Raw genomic sequence first — 18,209 nt, 5'->3', positions numbered from 1 at the left:
AGAAGCTGGGGGGCACAGCAGGTCCCCAGGACTGGCACTCCACAGAGTCAGAGTCTTCTTGTGATCCGTGTAGATCCTGTCTCCGAGCCCACCTGGGAACTTGGAAGATCTCCACGTCTCCTGCACCCTGTCCACATCTCTCCCTTCCTTCCCAGTACCCTAGGAGGGGGAGGGAAATTCCGGTGTCTTCCAAGTTGGCCTAGAAGGTGGCCTGGCTGGCCTGCTGCTTTACAAACTAAACTGTGGCTGTGTGAGTGGGAAAGGCACACCTGTGGTCAGGTAACCAAGGGATGATGCATGCGTCATACCCAGGCCTGTATCCCCTCCCCCACCCCATGGTCGGGTACCCCACCCCACCCCAGGGAGAATGTGAACAGGGAATGGGCCACCAAGGAGTCCTGGCCACTTGGACTGTCATATCCCTCCACCAGGCAGAGGAGGCAGGACAGGGAGGCTCAGCAGTGCATTCAGGAAGGCAGACTCTCTCCATACTGGAGGGTGAACTCCTCAGCCTTCTTCCTGAACAGCTCCGGGTTCTGGGCTAGCAGGTCTGCGAGTTCTAGCCGCACAGGCTCTCTCAGATCTGGATTGTTCACCAGCACATTGAGGGTCTCCAAGACTGGGGACAGAGGACAGGGAAGGACATCAGGACAAGACTGGGCAGTGGGGACTGCCCACTCCCAGATTCCCAGACCCTCCCACTCCTCCATGGCTCTCTGTAGGACCAAATCAGGACCCTGTGCCGAGACCCAGAGGCTCAACTCCTTACATCAGGAGTTTTGAAACAACTGTCTTCATGTTTCAGAGAGGCTTCTGTGAGAAATGAGGGTTTTGTTGTTGTTGTTCGTTTCTGGGGGGTTTGGATGCTTGGGTTCTGGTACTGGAGCTTGAATTCAGGGGACTGGCTTCTTTGGTGATGTACTACTACTTGAGCTGTGCCTCTGGCCTGGCTTTCTTTTGTGCCACTCCCATCCAGTAACCCCACCTAGCATCTATCCTGGCCCCACCTTGGCAGATCTTGGTGTAAGGATTCCAATTTGCATTGCTGATGAGGGGCAGGCAAACCTGCCCATTCTCGTCCACATTGGGGTGGTAGATCTTAGTGGTGAACTTGATCATGGGGGGCTTCAATGGATATTCCTCTGGGAAGTTAATGCGCAGACGGAAGGCCTTGAGGTGGTAGGGAGGTTGCTCCTGTGAGACAAGAGACATGGTTGAGAGCTGCCCTGAGGCACAGCTGCTGTGGAAAGTCACCTTTCTCTGAGAACCTTGGTCTGGCCTTCCGCCTTTCCCAGCACAGGGTCCCAGGCCTCCATGGCTCTATTCCCAGGAAGATCAAGGGCTGGGAAGAGGAGGGCACCCGCATGTACTGGGCAGTCAGATGGGTTAGTGGTAGGGTCAAGAGTTAAGCTCTTAGCATCATCTCAGGCCTAAAGTCTTTCTGAAATTATGGTCAGAAGGACTGACCATCTTGTTTTGTTTGGGTATTGGAGTTTGAACTCAGTGCCTGGGAACTGTCCTTTAGCTTTTTCTGTTCAAAGCTGGCACTCTTACCACTTGAGCCACAGCTCCACTTCTGGCATTTTAAAGGTTCACACAGACTTTCCTGCCTAAGCTGACTTTAAACCACCATCCTCAGATCTCAGTCTATACCTGCACCAGCTCTTTTTTTCCTTCAGTTGTTAGGCTTGAACTCAGGACCTGGGCAATGTCCCTGAACCTCAAGGCTAGTGCTCTACCACTTGAGCCACAGTGCTACTTCTGGGTTTTTTGAGTGGTTAATTGGAGATAAGTCTCATGGGGACTTTTCTGCCTGGGCTGGCTTTGAACTGCAGTCCTCATATCTCAGCCTCCTGAGTAACAGGTGTGAGCCACTGGCTCTTTTTTTCATATTTTTTATTGTAATTAATAGAAAGGTTACATGATATTTGCCAGATAGGAGGTGCATTAATTCACATACATTGATACCCTTTCACATGTCTTGATCCCTATTTCCCCCAACCCCACCCCTCATCTTGTTTTCCCCCCCTTCCCTATCCAATTTCAAATAACCAAATACAAATATATCCGATATATCAGGTAACAAAGTGGGATACTGTAACACTATGAGATAACCAAGGGACAGCAAAGGAGATGAGAGATAACATAGTACAATAAAGACAACAATCATTCATTATATGGCTTTTGTTTCTATACCCTAGAGGTCCTTTCATTTAGCATCATACTATATGGCCTTATGTATCTAGGTTTTACTCTATTGCAAATCTCTGCTAGGAGAGCCCAAGGTTTCTACTGATTATGACAAATGAGGGAAACCATTGAGCCTAAGTTCCTTTGAGTCTGGCTTACTTCACTTAATATGATTTTTTTCTAAGTCTTTCCATTTCCTAACAAATGGGGTGATGTCGTTCTTTCTGACAGCAGCATAGAATTCCATTGTGTACAATGTGTACCACATCTTGTTGATCCACTCATCAACTGAGGGGCATCTGGGTTGGTTCCATATCTTTGCTATGGTGAATAGTGCTGGAATGAACATCGTTGTGCTAGTGGATTTAGTATGTCCTTGTTTCTGGATGATTGGGTAAATGCCTAGTAGTGGAATTGCTGGGTCATAGGGGAGCTCTATGTTTAGACTTTTGAGGAACTGCCATCCTGCTTTCCATAGTGGTTGAACAAGTTTGCACTCCCACCAGCAGTGTAGTCCACTGGCTCTTTTTGAGAATAATGAACAAGCGGAGATGAAGTCGTGGTGAAGGGTGAGACAGGAAATATAGCAAATGAGGAAATTCTAAGAACACTGGGTTGTGTAAAAGGATACCACTGCTTTAGAAGACTGTATAGCAATTCCTCAAAATAGGAAACAGAATTGCTGGGTGAGCCAGCATTCCCACTTCCAGGTATATTCCCAAAGGAACTGAAGCAGGGCCACAACTGGTATCTGCATAATAGGGTTCACACAACAGGAGCATTCACTATGGCCAAAAGGAGGAGAGTAGCCATGTATCAGAAGATGAACAAATAGAATGTGGTTGTGTGTGTGTGTATGTGCAAAGGAAGATTACCTTTTTAAAAGGAATGAAATTAACCTGGTGCTGGTGGCTCCCTCCTGTAATCCTAGCTACTCACTAGCTACTCAGGAGGCTAAAATCAGAGGATCATGTTTCAAAGCCAGCCAGGGAAGGAAAGTCAGTGAAACTCTTATCTCTAATTGAGCACACACACAAAAAGAAAATCGAGAAGGAGCAGTGGCTCAAGTGATAGAACACTAGCCTTGAGAACAAAAGCTCAGGGACAGCACCCAGGTCCTGAGTTCAAGCCCCAGTACTGGCAGAAAAAAACAAACAAACAAAAGAATGAAGGCTAGACTGTGGCCTAGTGATAGAGTACTTGCCTAGCATGTGCAGAGACCCAGGTTCAGTTCCTCTATACCACATAGAAAAAAGATGGAAGTGGTGCTGTGACTCAAGTAATAAAACTCTAGCCTTGAGAAAGCCCAAGGACAATGTTCAAGTCCCAGGACTGGCAAAAAAAAAAAAAGAAAAATAAGGAATAAAATTCTAATACATGTTATGACACTGGAGACACAAAAGACATGCTAAGTAAAGATAAAGATGACAGAGAGAATGAGGAAGGGATAACATTGTTCAAAAAGAAATGTACTCTTTATCTTTAGGGTAGGTACTATGAATAGTCGAATCTCATGGGTATAAAATAGAAAAGTGGGTTCCAAACGCTGGATATTGAGCACAGAATGCCCCTGTACTGAAACTCTACTCCCTTTCACCATTTCCCACTAATGGCTCACTAATTTGGTAAAATAAAATACATTTCAAGTTTAGGGAACAGATTGGACCAGCGCCTGGCACCGGAGGTCAGGCCTACGCTTAACAAAGGTCAAAGAAAGCTTTCTCACAGATGGTCTTGCTCTGTTGCTCGGCTTAGCCTCCATCTCTGGGACTCAAGTGATCTTTCTATGCCTCCCCGTCCCCAGTCCCTGGAAAGCACATCACTCTGCCTGTGGGAATACAGCACTGTACCCATGCGAGCCCATCACCACGCCTGCTTTCTTCATCACCACCACCAACCTCCATGAAAGGGACTCTAAGGCAGAAGAAATTCTTGCCCAGTTCCTAAGTCTCCCCACATCCAAGCCACCACCCCAGGGACACTCACAGGCAGCAGGAGTACATGCCACACCAGGACATTGGCTCTATCACTGGACAGGTCTCTCAGATACGGGGGAAGTGCCTCTTGCAGGGCCTCCAGCTCCTGTAGGGGGCACGGTAAAGGGTGAGGGGATGACATAGTCACGGGTGGATGTGCGCTGGGGAGTGGGAGCAGAGGGCCTTTACAGAGGCTGCACACAGTGAGATGGGATCTTCAGAGTGGATAGAAGTCCACTTTGTAGAGAAGCACAGAGACACCAAGGTGAGGGACCCAGTTAGGACAACTCAGGTACAGTTGTCCCACAGAAGGTTCACAGTGACCACAGGAAAAGAGTTCCATGGGCAAGAACATTTGAGAAAACTTCAAACGATCAGCTTGCTTCACTGCAGGATCACCCAGAGGTTTGTGGTATTCATTCATTCATTTACTTCATTTCTTCATTCAGTGTTGGAGATGGAACCCAGCATACCAGGCAAGTTCTATACCCCTGAGATTCATCCCTAGCCCTCACAGGGCCTTTAACATGCTTGGAACATTGTGATGCGTCAAGATGTGAGCCCACCACAGGGAGTGTGGCTTAAACGGAGCTGACCAGAAGAGCACCGGTGGCTTCTGGCTGTAATCCTCCCTACTCAGGTGAGATCTGAGCATCTCAGTTCAAAAACAACCCAGGCAATAAAGTCCCTGAGACTCTTAGCTCTAACCCTCAAAATGCCAGAAGTGGAGCTGTGGCTCAAGTGGTAGACCATCAGCCTTGAAGAAAAAAAAAAAAGCTAAGGGACAGTCCCCAGACAGGTTCTGAATTTAAGCCCCAGAATGGGTACACATACAAAAAACAAATATCAACAACAACAAAAAGATTTTTTTTTGCCAGTCCTGGGGCTTGAACTCAGGACCTGAGTGCTATCCTTAGGCTTTCTCAAGACTAGAGCTCTACCACTTGGGCCACGGCACCATTTCTGGCTTTTTTTTTTCCTATGTATGTGGTACTGAGGAATCGAACCCGGAATTCTGTACATGCCATACTAGGCCAAATTCCCAGCCCCACCCCCCAAAAAAGATTTTTTTGTACCAGTCCTGGGGCTTGAACTCAAGGCTGAACACTGTCCCTGAGCTGCTTTTGCTGAAGGCTAGCACTCTATCACCTGATTTACAGTACTACTTCTGACTTTTTCCTGAACATGTGGTACTGAGGAATCAAGCCCAGGCCTTCATACATGCTAGGCAAGCAGTCTACCACTACGCCACATTCCCAGCCCAAACCACACATTTTTCTGGCCCCAAATGTCCAGTCGATGAGGTGGAGAAGCTTGGTGTAAGCAAAGGCAGAAAGTTTTTCAACTCTGCAGTTTTACTTGGGGAGGGATCCTTTATCTCTGTGGACCACTTGAACTTTCTTCCCTTTCCCCAACACATAAACACCCCCACATCACCTCAATCTCCCAGCCTGTATTCAAACTCTGCTCACAACAGCAAGCTGTTTCTTTCTATTGCCTCTAGTTCATGAACTGCTGCCCTAAGCTAGAGCCAGTGTCTGCGATGCTAAGTCCTGGTTTCAGTATGATTGTGACTCTCTGGAAAGAATGAAGCCCAGGGCTGAATGAAGATGATCTGGAATGGACTCTTCCTTTATTCAAACTTGGTTTTCTTCCCCTTTCCCAAAGCCCGGGGATTTGGAAACAGAAGCTGGGACAGAGCTCTTTCCCAAGACCAGCTAGGAAACAGAAAATGAAAGAGACTGAGCTCTGATCCCAGATGAGCTCGTGCCTTACTGACTGACCGTGGACAGCTGAGTATCCTCTCTTCATTTCCTTACCTGTAAAACAGAAGCTATTTATCTCACAGGTTTGCTGTGAGAACTAGAGGAAATAACTCACATACACTGCCTGACACTTGAATGTGCTGGAGCAGTGATTGCCAGTCTCATCTCATTCTCACATGCTAGGAAAGCGCTGCCTGATTTTGCACTAACTTCCAGATCGCAATTCTGGGCTGAGCAGCTGGTGACATCTCAGCCCCAGGCAGCATTTTCCCCTGCGTCCCCCCCCCCCCACTTCCTTCTGCAGATTCAAAGCCAGTGGGGTGTGTGTGAGGGGTTGCCAGCTTCATCTCAGGAGGATTGTCCCCCTCCCCAATCCAACTCTAATCCTGACCACATTCTTTGTCTTCCAGACATCCTAGGTTTTCCCACTTCCTGGGAGCAATGACCACCTCCAGCTCTCCAAATCTTATTTCAAATAATGTCCTCAATAGGAATGAAAACGCAACCAGGACTTCCATTTTTGTTTATCTCTGCTCCTCTGGAGGTGGCACTGGGCCACTACAAAGTAAGCCTCCGTTCAGCGTGGATAAGGAATGCAGGTCACCTACTCCAGGAAGCCTTCTAGGCCTGCCCTATATAGTTTCTAAAACAAAACAAAATCGCAAGGAATATTACTCCCAACTCTCCTACACACATATCCTAATCACCCCCCCCTTCCAGAAACGGGAGGAGGCTCTAGTAATGTTGGTGACAACCTTTGGGATAAAGGCCTTGTCCCAGTATCTGGGTACATAACCCCCCTTCCCTTCCATACGGTGGAACTGAACGCCTGGCACCGAGCGGACACTAGAGAAGTAGCCCTACCAGCTCCTGTCGCCCCAAGTTTAGGGCAAAAGTGAAACTGAAACTCGTCTGGGGAGACTTGGATCATTGTTGTCCCAGCCTAGCCCGGGAGGAGGGGAGTAGCTACAGACATTTTCACTCTACGCCCCTCTCTCCCTGCCCTCCCACCCCCAGTTCGCCTCAGGGGGCGTTCCCCCTTCCCCTGAGGACAGGGCAGGCACCCAGGGGTGCCCAGACAAGTAAACGCGCTCAGACAGCCGCGGAGGGGGTGCCCCGAGAAAGGGGGTCGTGCAACACGCAGTTACCTTTGCCACTCGCTTGCTGGCCGACATCACGATAGGACAGAGGTTGGGGTACCAACGACGACCTGCAAACCCGGCACTACTGACACCCTGGGCCACGCCCCCGGGGCCACGCCCCCACGGCCACGTCTCCTTAAACCCCGCCCACACCGCACTATGGACGCGCCCACACCCTGTGACTCATTCAGGGCTCCTCCTCCCGTGGCCACGCCCCCACGACCCCGCCCACTCTGCACTGCACCTGCGCGGACCCCTCTCTGGCGGAAAGCTGGAGTCCTGGACGTGACGGGTCTCAGACCCAGGGACCTTGCACACTTTGTCCGGGGTGACTGGGCCTTGGAGGGCCTGATCCCTGGGGGAGGGTGGGAGGTTCCGTACCCCGGGCTGGGGTGTGCACCTCCAAGCTCAGTCCCCGCGAGTGGCCACGCTGGACGCTCTCTTCTGTCTGTCACAGCCGGGATTGCTTGGGATGCGCGCGCAGCTCCCGAACCCCGCCATCGGGGGCGGCCCCTCCTCCAGGCAGATTCCCAGACGCCCTGAGCAGGTCCCTGGCCGATGTCGGGGTCCGTGACCCATCCCCAGATCGAGCGCGGTGGGGGGTGGCCCTCCCAGGACCCCTTCTTCTGCAGTCGGGGCTCCTTTGTGCTGCCCAGCATTGCCTGGTGGAACCGGCTGCCTGGTGCAGGACGCCCCAAGAGGGCGCTGTTGGACCCAGTCATTCAACTTTTGGGGCTCGGTGAGCCGTTGGTAAGCGTAAGCGCCTACCACGTAGGGAGCTGTAAAACCCTGAGCTTTGTTCATCTCCCCAGCACTTCGTTACCCATCTGCGGCCGTACCACGCACCCCCATCCAGCCAGAAGCTGGGCACGGACAGAGACTGCTTCCTCCAGTGCTGACATCTTGGAGAGAATTTCCAGGCAATGATGAAATTAGGATCACGTCTTTCTTTCTCTCCCCGCCCCTTTTCAGGCTCAGAATCAAGTGGTTTGTTTTGTTTAGTTTGCTCGTCCTGGGGCTTGAGCTCAGGGCCTGGGTGCTGTCCTTGAGCTTCTTTTGCTCTGGGGTACTCCTGTACCACTTGAGCCACAGTTCCGCTTCCAGCTTTTAGGTGGTTAATTGGTGATAAGAGTCTCCAGGACTTTTGTGCTTAGAATGGCTTCAAACCATGATCTTCAGTCTTAGCCTCCTGAGGAGCTATGATCATAGGTGTGGGCTCTTGGCCCAAATCACTGTATTTTGAATTCTAGTTCTGACCTCGTACTTTTTGCCCAGTGGTTTTTGCCTAAATGTCCTGGAACCAAATGACCTCTCTGCTCAGTTTAATTAAATTCAGCAGACTTTACCTAGACACCGTCTAACTTGCCAGTAATGTACAGCCTCTGTTGGCAGACCTCTCACATACATATTAATGAACTCATCTGTGGTCAACAGTGTCCATTAACGAGCATTTCTCATTGAGAGCTAAGCTCTGCCTTCAGAGCACACCAGGATGAGAAAGTAGGGTACCTGTCTCTCCCCCTCACTCTCAAGAGCTCTCAGAAAGGGAGTGGGGAGAATTCAACCTCTGCCTTTGTAATGATGACTTAGAAACTCCCCTGGTACCATGGAGAAAAGTCACTTGATCCTGATGCACAGAGGGTCAGAGGTTTCTGGAAGGCAGAGAATTCCCAAGTGACACAGCACATGATACATGAGCTCAAGTGAGAGCAGGAGAAGATGTTGTTTCCAGAAGGCAAGATGGCCGTTTATGAGGAGGCAAAATGCTTGCTAGTGTGGAGTCAGACACCCTTCTCGACCCATAGCTGGGTGCAGTGCACCACACCTGTCACCCTAAACTATGTCGAGGGCTGAGACTGAGAAGATCATGATGCCAAGGCAGTCTGGGTAAAAATAAGTCCATGAGGAAGTGGCACTGTAGCTCAAGTGATAGGGTGGGTAGCCTTGAGCTGAAATGCTCAGGGACAATGCCCAGGCCCAGAGTTCAAGTCCCAAGACCTATTGACAAAATAAATAAATAAATAAGTCCATGAGATTAGTCTCCCTGGAAGGGAAGATGGATGAGGTGTTTAGAAACTGGTGGCTGAAATCTGAGGATTACAATTCAGAGCCAGGATGGGCAGAAAAATCTGTGAGTCTTATATTTCCAATTAACTACCAAAAAGCTAGAAGTGGAGCTATAGCTCAAATACTAGAGCCAAAAAAGCTCAGAGTCATAGTGCCCAGGTTCTGAGTTCAAGCCCTGATTCAAAATAAACACCACAAGTGATACACAGTGGCTCAGATCTGTAATCCTAAGTATTTGGAAAGCAGTGAACAAAAGATTTCAGGCATGGGTGAGGCTAGTCATAATAGTTCTTGAGACTGTCAGCCCAGGATGGCCTATGCATAAAAGGAGACCTTACCTCAAATATAACCAAGGCAGCTGGACGCCAGTGGCTCACGCCTGTAATGCTAGCTAGCTACTCAGGAGGCTGAGGTCTGAGGATCATGGTTGAAAGCCATTTCAGGAAGAAAAGTCTGAAAGACTCTTATCTCCAATTAACCACAAAAAGCCAGAAATGGAGCCATGGTGTTAATCTCTATTTTTAAAAAGGAGAGAGAAAGGGGAATTTTAACTATAGATTTTATCAGGCAAAATTGCTAGTTTTCATTGTGTTTATCTTATTTTATTTTTATTTTTGCCAATCCTGGGGTTGGGCTCAGGGCCTGAGCACTGTCCTTGGGCTTTCTCAAGACTAGAGCTCTACCACTTGAGCCTCAGCACCAGTTCTGGCTTTTCTTCTATGTATTTGGTACTGAGGAATTAGACCTGGGTCTTCGTACATTCTAGGCAAGCACTCTACCACTAGGTCAAACTCCTAGCCCAGATTTCAGCCACTTGAGTAGCTAGAAATCTGAGGAATTGGTACTGAGGAATTGAACCTGCGTCTTCGTGCATGCTAGGCAAGCACTTTTTCCACTAGGCCAAACTCCCAGCCCTCATTGTGTTTATATTATAGCTACATGAATCCTAAAGCTGTTTGCTGAGTTTCAGGAGCACTTTGTCCTTGATGGGTCCCTTCCTCCATTAAAAATTCCTTAATCAATATTTTATGATTATGATAGTACCAATAAAAATATATTTCTGACTGTATTCATTAATTTATACTCACTATTAGCGTATTTTTCTCTTCTAATTGTGTGTGTGGGGGGGGTGTGAGTGAGTGAATGAGTGTGCCAGTCTTGGAGCTTGACCTCAGGTCCTAGATGCTTGTACCTGAGCTCTGTTGCTCAAGGCTAGCATTCTATCACTTGAGCCACAGCTTTACCCCTGGCCTATTGGTAGTTTATCAGACAGAAGAGTATCACATATTTTCTACCCAGGCTGCCTTTGAATCTCGAACATCAGATCTCAGCCGCCTGAGTAAATAGGATTACAGTTATTAGCCAATGGCACCTGGATCTTCTATTCCACCCCCCCCCCGTCTTGCACTTGAGCCACACATACCTCTACTTCCAAATGTTTAGCGATTACTTGGAGCTAAGAATCTCACAGACTTTCCCCCCTGATTTTAATAAAATTTTAAATTGTTCCAAGGTCCCTGAAAGTACCCTGGGCTCCAGTCTCTGGGATGAGTCGGCCTAGATTCATTCTATTTGTGGCGAAGGCTATTGATTTTCCATTTATAGAGATGTCAAGCGTCCTGTCCTTAGCAGTGTATTCCAGTAAACAAAAGGAATTCATTAAACCATACAAAAGTAAATAAGAGGGGCTGGGAGTTTGGTCTAGTGGTAGAGTGCTTGCCTAGCATGCAGGAAGATCTGGGTTCGATTCCTTGGTACCACATACATAAAAAAAAGCCAGAAGTAGTGCTGAGGTTCAAGTGGTAGAGCTCTAGCCTTGAGAAAGTCCAAGGACACTGCACAGATCCAAAGCTCATGCCCAGGACTGGCAAAAAAAAAAAAAAAAAAAAAAAGTAAATAAGAGTATAGGAAAGCAAACCATATGAAAGTAAATATTAGAGTGGAGCCTGAGGCCTAGGATCTGACTCCTCATAGAGCAGGAACTAAAATTCCACAGCCACGGTGCCCTTCAGGACACCTTGTGATGAAGCAACTCTGCCGGCATGGTCTCCTGAATGGGACCGTCCCCCCCTCCTCAGGAGGTGGCCTTGGCCCTTCTCCATGAGGATGTGGGAAGTTCCTGAGTTACCCCACAGCCTCTCTTGACAAATCCTGGGCGCTGCGGAGGCTCCTGTGAGGAAACTTTTTGGTTTCTTTCAGAAATATCACTTTCCAAAACATCAGGGAAAGCCAGGCAAAAAAAAAGAAGAAAAATCTTTTTCCAGTCAGGCTGCCATATCTTATTAGAGGAAGCTTTGAAGTAGAATACATGAATGTTGAGGGCCCACAGATCAGCCTAGCTGCTAAGGAGGCTGATATCTGAGGACTGAAGTCCAAAGGCAGTGAGGGCACGGAAGTCAATGCGACTCTTATCTCCAATTAATCAGAAAAAAAAAAAAAAAGAGTCAGAAGTGATGCCCTGAATTTCAACCCAATCGTTACCTCTTTCTCTCCCCTCACCAAAAACGTACTATGTTCAGTGAGGCTAGGTGAAAAGTACCAAGACCTCTTTCATCAGGCAGCCAGATCTCTAGCCCCATTTTGTAATGTTTATTTGGTTGTTTTTGCAAAGTGATTGCTTCCCATTAATACATAGGTAAAACTCATATGGAATTTGGGGGCGGTCTCCCAGTCTCTCTTCCTGCCCCATTTTCCTGTAATAACCTTGTGTTATCACAAAATAACTCTTCTTGATTGTTCTTATCATCTACTTAACGGAGGTAACAGGCACCACCAGCCTCCTGACAGCTCCCCGCCAGATGGCTGTGTAGGAGAAAGAAATTTCTAGAAGGCACAGATGGGCATTGTAATCTGTGTCCTTATGGTCAATATCAACTGACCTCGCCCACTCAGTTGTTGAACGAATATCTACTGAGTGCTGGGTGTTTACCAGAAGTTGCACTAGAAGCCGAGTCTAAATCTCCCACGAGACAGGTAAGAAGTCTGACCACAACACAGGACAGCTCCTTTAGTGCCTCCCAGGAGCCCTCAGCCACTGCCGAAGTCAGCAAGTGACACCAGTGAGTGTGTGATTCAACATTTTAATCTAGTTATGTCTTATTCTGTGGAATCTGATACACTGGTCTTAAATATATACGGCTGTAGGGTTGGGCTCAAGAGTTGCAGAAAGTAGCTGCACCCCAAGTGGTTCACACCTGTAATCTCAGCTACTCCGGAAGCTGAGATCTAAAGATCGAGGTTCCAGAGCCAGCCTGGACAGAAGTCTGTCGAATGAAGTAGGAAAAGGCAGGAAATGGAGCTGCAGCTCAATTGGTACAGTGTTAGCTCTGGACAAAGTAAGCAAGGGAGAGCACATACGAGGTCTTGAGTTCAAGTTCCAGTGCCAGTTTGCATGCACGTGCACACACACACACACACACACACACACACACACACACACACACTGCAGAAAGTGAGCTGGGGAGATAGCTCAGAAGGGAGTGCTTGCCTAGCATGTATAAGATCCTGGGTTCCATTGTTAGGATTTAAAGAAAGACGAGAAGGAACAAAATGAGAAAGAGGAGAAGAAAGACAAAGAAGAGGAAAAAGAAGGAGGAGGAAAGTAGACACAAATAAATGATGTTGCCAAGATTTGACATTGACACACACACAAAAATGAAGTTGTTCCTTACTTTATACCATACCCTTAAAAAACCGTCAAGTGAGTGAGTCAGGTGCAGTGGCTCACACCTATAATCCTAGCTACTCAGGAAGCTGAGATCTAAGGATCACAGTTCAAAGCCAAACTGGGCACTAAAGAACCTGAGACTTGGGTCCTGGATTGTGGCCTAGTGGTAGAATACTTGCCTAGCATGCACAAAGCGCTGGGTTCGATTCTGCTGTACCCCATACACAGAAAAAGCCAGTGGTGGTGTGGATCAAGTGGTAGAGTGCTAGCCTTGAGAAAGCCCAGGGACAGTGCTCAGGCCCTGAGTACAAGTGCCAGGACTGGCAAAAAAAAAGAACTCTTATCTCCAATTAATCACTAGAAAATGGGAAGTGTGACTGTGGCCCAAGGGGTGGCCTTGAGCTGAAGAGCTCAGGGATAGCGCCCAGACCCAGAGTTCAAGACCCATGACCGACAAATAATTGAGAGAGAGGGAGAGAGAGAGAGAGAGAGAGAGAGAGAGAGAGAGAGAGAGAGAGAGAGAGAGAGAGAGGGAGAGAACGTGCTTCATTTAACCAGGTTGCAGTGAATATTTGTTCTCCAAAAAATAGTACTAACAGAGTGGAAAAAAGAAACCACAAGATAGAATATATTTACAATAAATAAATACATATACAACTGACCAAAGATTCATAACTAAAAACATAAGACTACAAGTAATAAACATTTCTAAATCGGAAGTAATGACCCAACTGAAAGATGGGCAAATAGAAGTTAAAATGAACAAGTATGAAAACTCGCTCCAAACTTCAGTGCATTCTAAAGAGAAGCTAGCTCAGACAAGCTCTAAAACTTCTCCACAAAGTTATTTAGACACCAAGGCTGACAGATACTGCTTTATCTTCTCTGTGCAGCTGTCAGGGCACCTGCACATTACTATTCGGGCAGCAGTTGCAGAAGACAAGAGAGGTTCATGTGTGAAAGATTTCTGGAGGCCAGGCCTAGAAGCTATGCATGCTGCTTCCACCACCATTTATTTGCTAAACCTCCATGGATGGCTAACAGAACTAGGAGGGAAGCAAGGAATTGTTGGATGGAGTGTGTAGGAGAGTGGGAGGGAGGTTGATTTAGTGAGAACTCAGACCTCATCCAACACTGAGAAATGCTCATGCAACCTCCAACATAATATGTCTTCATCCCTCTTCATCCCCCAAAAGGAAAGATTCTCCTGGCACAGAAATCTTAGACCTGTCCCTAATTGGGGAAAGATACACTCACAACCCTACACTGATTGGACAAAGGAATAGTACTAGAAGGAAATTCCTGAATGATCTTGATAATGCCACCATTTAGCTCCAGCTTCCTCAAGCCCCCGAGGTGCCACAAAAAGCAGACACCCTCTGAAGGTCCACAGTTAGAGCTAGCTTTCACCAGAACCAAGATACTGAAAGAGGTTGATCAGCTCAATGCCTAGAAAACAGCTGTATCTTTCCTTGTCCCTCCTGAAGCTTTGGTCTACAAGGCATTAGATTCCCAGAGTGAGGATGCTCACTCTGCCATCTGCTTCGTTTTGCCCAGGTGTATACCAGTAACTTACAAACATAAATAAAGCCAGGTACCTGTGGCTCACAACTGTAATCCTAGCTATTCAGGAGGTTGAGATCTAAGGATTATAGTTTGAAGCTAGCCCAAGCAGCAAAGTCCCCATAAGACTCTTATCTCCAGTGAACCACTCAAAAAACAGAAAATGGCACTGTGGCTCAAGTGGTAGAGCACTAGCCTTGAGCACAAAGAGGCTCAGAGACAGCACCCAGGCTCCTGAATTCAAGCCCCACACCAACCAAAAACAATGTTGTTGTTGTTGTTGATGATGATGATGATGATGATGATGATGATGATGGTGGTGATAATGATGATTTTACAGGCAATCAGATTTGGTCTACATTCAGTGATCTTCTGACTTACGGTGTATGTGTGTATGCATGTGTGTGGGTGCACGTACCAGTACTTGGACTTGAACTCAGAGCCTGGGCACTGTCCCTTAGCTTTTTCACTCAAGGCTGGTACTCTACCACTTGACCACAGCTCCTCTTCTGGCTTATTTGGTGGTTAATTGGAGATAACAGTCTCACAGTTTACTTGCTAGATTAACTTCTGAAAGAAAAAAAAGTCTGTCAAACCCAAGCGCTGTTGTCATATAGTATTGGTATTTCCTGGAATTCTTTGGTTTTTCACTTCAATGGGAACTATTATCTGTACTGTATGTGACCAGCCAGCCATGTTAGAAATATGAATCTTGGGTCAAAGGTGTTAAAAGAATAAACTAAGCCAGTGGCTCATGCTGTAATCCTACCTACTCAGGAGGCTGAGATCCGAGGATCACAGTTCAAAGCCAGCCTGGCCCCCCAAAAAACAATTAGCCACCAGAAAACAGAAAGTGGCGCTGTGGCTGAGATGGTAGAGCACTGGCTCTGAAGAGCTCAGGGACAGTGCCCAGGCCCAGATTTCAAGCCCCAGGACCAGCAAAATAAATAAATAATAATAAAAATTAAAGAATAGTCTGCTTGCTTTCTAATCTAATCTTGGCAATCAATTGCACTTAGAATGTGAGCCTAACTCCTTGACAAGAAGGAGGGGCAGGAATAAAAACCCTAGCAGAAACCGGGCACCATGGCTCAGGCCTGTAATCCTAGCTACTCCCAAGGCTGAGATCAAGGTTCAAAGCCAGCCAGGGCACTATAGATAGTGGGACTCTTATCTCCAATTAACTGCTAGAAAACTGGAAGTGGTGCTGTAGCTTAAGAGATAGAGTGGTAGCCTTGAGCTGAAGAACTCAGGGACAACACCCAGGTCCAGGGATAGGGCAGTAGCTTTGTGCTGAAAAGGTCTGGGACAATGCCCAGGCCCAGAGTTCAAGCCCCATGACTGACAAAAAAAAAAAAAAATCCTAGCCGACTGGCCTGCCCTCTGTGCCTGCCTAGCTCCAGGTAGAGTAATGGTATTTCACCCTTTTGAACAAAAGTAAATTGCCTTGCCAAAATTTCCTGTTTCTCTTGGATCCTCAGCTTTCAGTTTTCCTAGCATCTAGGATTAGAGGTACCTGGCCTTCATTAAAGGGAAAAAAAAACTCATTTGAGATAGCATCAGTATTAGTACCCATTGAAGAAGCGTCATGCGAAGCTGGGCATAAATAGTAGGCTCTCCGTGAATGAGGAGGTCTTCTGTCACCCCACTTTTGGTTTGGCACATCCATCTCCTAGAATCCACAGCTCAGACTTCCTCCGAAGCCACCAATTTATGGAGCTACTTGAAAAAGCTGTACAACTTTTTACTGCTTCAATTAGCAGACCTTGCTGGTGGCTGACACCTATAATCCTGGCTATTCAGCAGGCTGAGACCTGACATCTCAGTTCAAAGCCAGCCCAAACTGGAAACTCCATGAGACTCTTATTTCCAATTAACAATCACAAAGCCAGAAGTGGAACTGTGCCCAAGTGGTACAACCTTGAAAGGAAAAAAAACCCAAAAACCTCAAATAGCACCCAGGTCCTGAGTGGGTCTAAGGCCCAGGACTGGAACAATAGATTAGATAGATAGATGATAGATAGATAGATAGATCTGATGTTAGCAGCACTTTCCTGAATGTACCAAGGAAGGCTAGAGGTCAGTCTTGTAGGAAAATGGTCACAGAATATCAGACTTGGTCAGGTCATCTGAAAAACCCCTCTTGTATTGTCAGAGTCTGCACATAAAACACAGAATGTTTGCCAGGAGTTTGGCCTAGTGGTAGGGTGCTTGCCTCGCATGCACAAAGACCTGGGTTCAAATTCTTCAGTACCAAATACGTATTAAAAAGCTGGAAATGGTGCTGAGGCTCAAGTGGTAGAGCTCTATCCTTGAGAAAGTCCAAGGACAGTGCTCAGACTCTGAGCTCAAGCCCAGGACTGGCAACACACACACACACACACACACACACACACACACACACACACACACACAGAACGTTCCCTTAAATTTCCCCTGCAGATACGTAACAGTAAATTATTATATTCCAAGATTGTGTGGGGGATAAAGTTAGAACAGAATGTGTTGTTGTTGTTGTTTCAAATTTAACTGGGCTTCCCATATCTTATCTGGCCACAGCCAGTTCATACAGCCAGGTACCCAACAGGCAAGGAAATGTGCCAGGGTCCCAGCAGAAAGCCCCACAGCCAGGCCTACTGTGACACCCAGAACAAACAAAAACAAACACAAAACACATTTCTGCTCCCAGTGTTTTCAGTGAAGGTAGTGGTTATTCTGAAGGTGTTGGCCGTTTTGTTTCATTTTGTTGCAGTTCTGGGGAGTGAACCTAGGGCTCAAGTTTTACCTGAAGGCAAATGCTTAGTAAACTGAGAGCATCCAATTTCCTTTTTGTTATACAAAGGCAAAACAAAACCAAAACCTACAGAGTACCATGCACCAGAGATTTTTTTTGGGGGGGGAGGAGGGGTTGGAGGTGGCGGAGGTTAGCGCTTTAGAAGCTTTAGGCCCAAGTCCAAGGTATCTCCCAAGAAAGGCTGACCCTGAGCCAGACATTTCACTGCTTGGTTTATCAACTGAGCCCAATGAGGCCTGCTTCCAAAAAGGGACTACTACCCAGAGGCACCAAGATCAGTGATTCCAACACATTTTTGTGATTCTGCTGGTATCATCATGTCCCAGAAAGACAGAGAAGGAAGTGTGGCCTGCTTAGGGCTGAGAGCTGCTCCCAACCCCTGGCAGGACTGGGGGGGGGGGGAGGGATTCCAGTGAAATTCCCAGGCCGAAGCCTGTTCACTGGGTCCAGGTTCCTCTTGATTAACAGGAACTCCAGCGATCAATCATCCTTAATTTGTAACTGGCCAGTACCCTGAGCCAGCCAATAGCTAAGACTGCCCCTACCCCCCACACTCGCTGACCGCTGACCCTGTAGGACTGTCCACTCAGTCTGCCCAGAAGCTGCCTGGTGACCAGAGTTGGGACCAGGTTTGGTGCTGGGTGTGGGGACAGATACCATGCCCCCCCCCTTTTTTTTAATCTCTGCACCCTGTACAAGCTTGCTTCCACTTGAGGCCATTCTACCTCGTCCCTCTGCTCTCTCTCCTCCTCCCTCAGAGCTGCAGGGCCCAGTCCACCCCTCCCCAGTAGGCTCAGTCCTTATTGTTCGCTTAAGGCTGGACCCCTCCACCCCCCACCCCCCACCCCACGATTGAACAGAAGAACAGAGTCTTGGCCAGGAGGGAGAAGATGGGCCAGAAGCTGCCGGGAAAGGGGAAGCAGTTTGGGGAAAACAAAACAGAAGGTGGAGCCAGGGAGAAGGGGGTGGGAAATCGCTGACAAGGGTTGAGACCAGGAAAGGAATGGGGGCGGACCCCAAGATGGGGTGGACGCCTCCCTCCCC

The 18,209-nt window shown here is 47.6% G+C and overlaps 1 protein-coding gene across 2 annotated transcripts; it reads right to left on the bottom strand.

Annotated features, from left to right (window-relative positions):
* Positions 1-7,167, bottom strand: Ube2l6 (ubiquitin conjugating enzyme E2 L6). 2 transcript variants are annotated; one of them, XM_090347655.1, is made up of 5 exons: positions 7,081-7,167; positions 4,177-4,272; positions 1,008-1,194; positions 493-619; positions 1-159 (listed from the first exon to the last, which is right to left on the bottom strand). In XM_090347655.1, the coding sequence occupies exons 1-5, from the start codon at positions 7,105-7,107 to the stop codon at positions 48-50; spliced, it is 549 nt and encodes a 182-aa protein (XP_090203781.1). In that variant the 5' UTR covers positions 7,108-7,167; the 3' UTR covers positions 1-47. The 2 variants fall into 2 exon arrangements, with proteins under 2 accessions (XP_090203781.1, XP_090203782.1); XM_090347656.1 differs by having other exon boundaries at positions 67-619.
* Positions 7,168-18,209: the final 11,042 nt, after the last annotated feature.

This window comes from Megascapheus bottae, chromosome 16 (genome assembly GCF_031878675.1).
Source record: "Megascapheus bottae isolate mThoBot1 chromosome 16, mThoBot2.hap1, whole genome shotgun sequence".
NCBI classification, from domain to species: Eukaryota; Metazoa; Chordata; class Mammalia; order Rodentia; family Geomyidae; genus Megascapheus; species Megascapheus bottae.
Note: the sequence above shows the minus strand (reverse complement) of the source record. Positions and strands in the feature narration are given on the sequence as shown.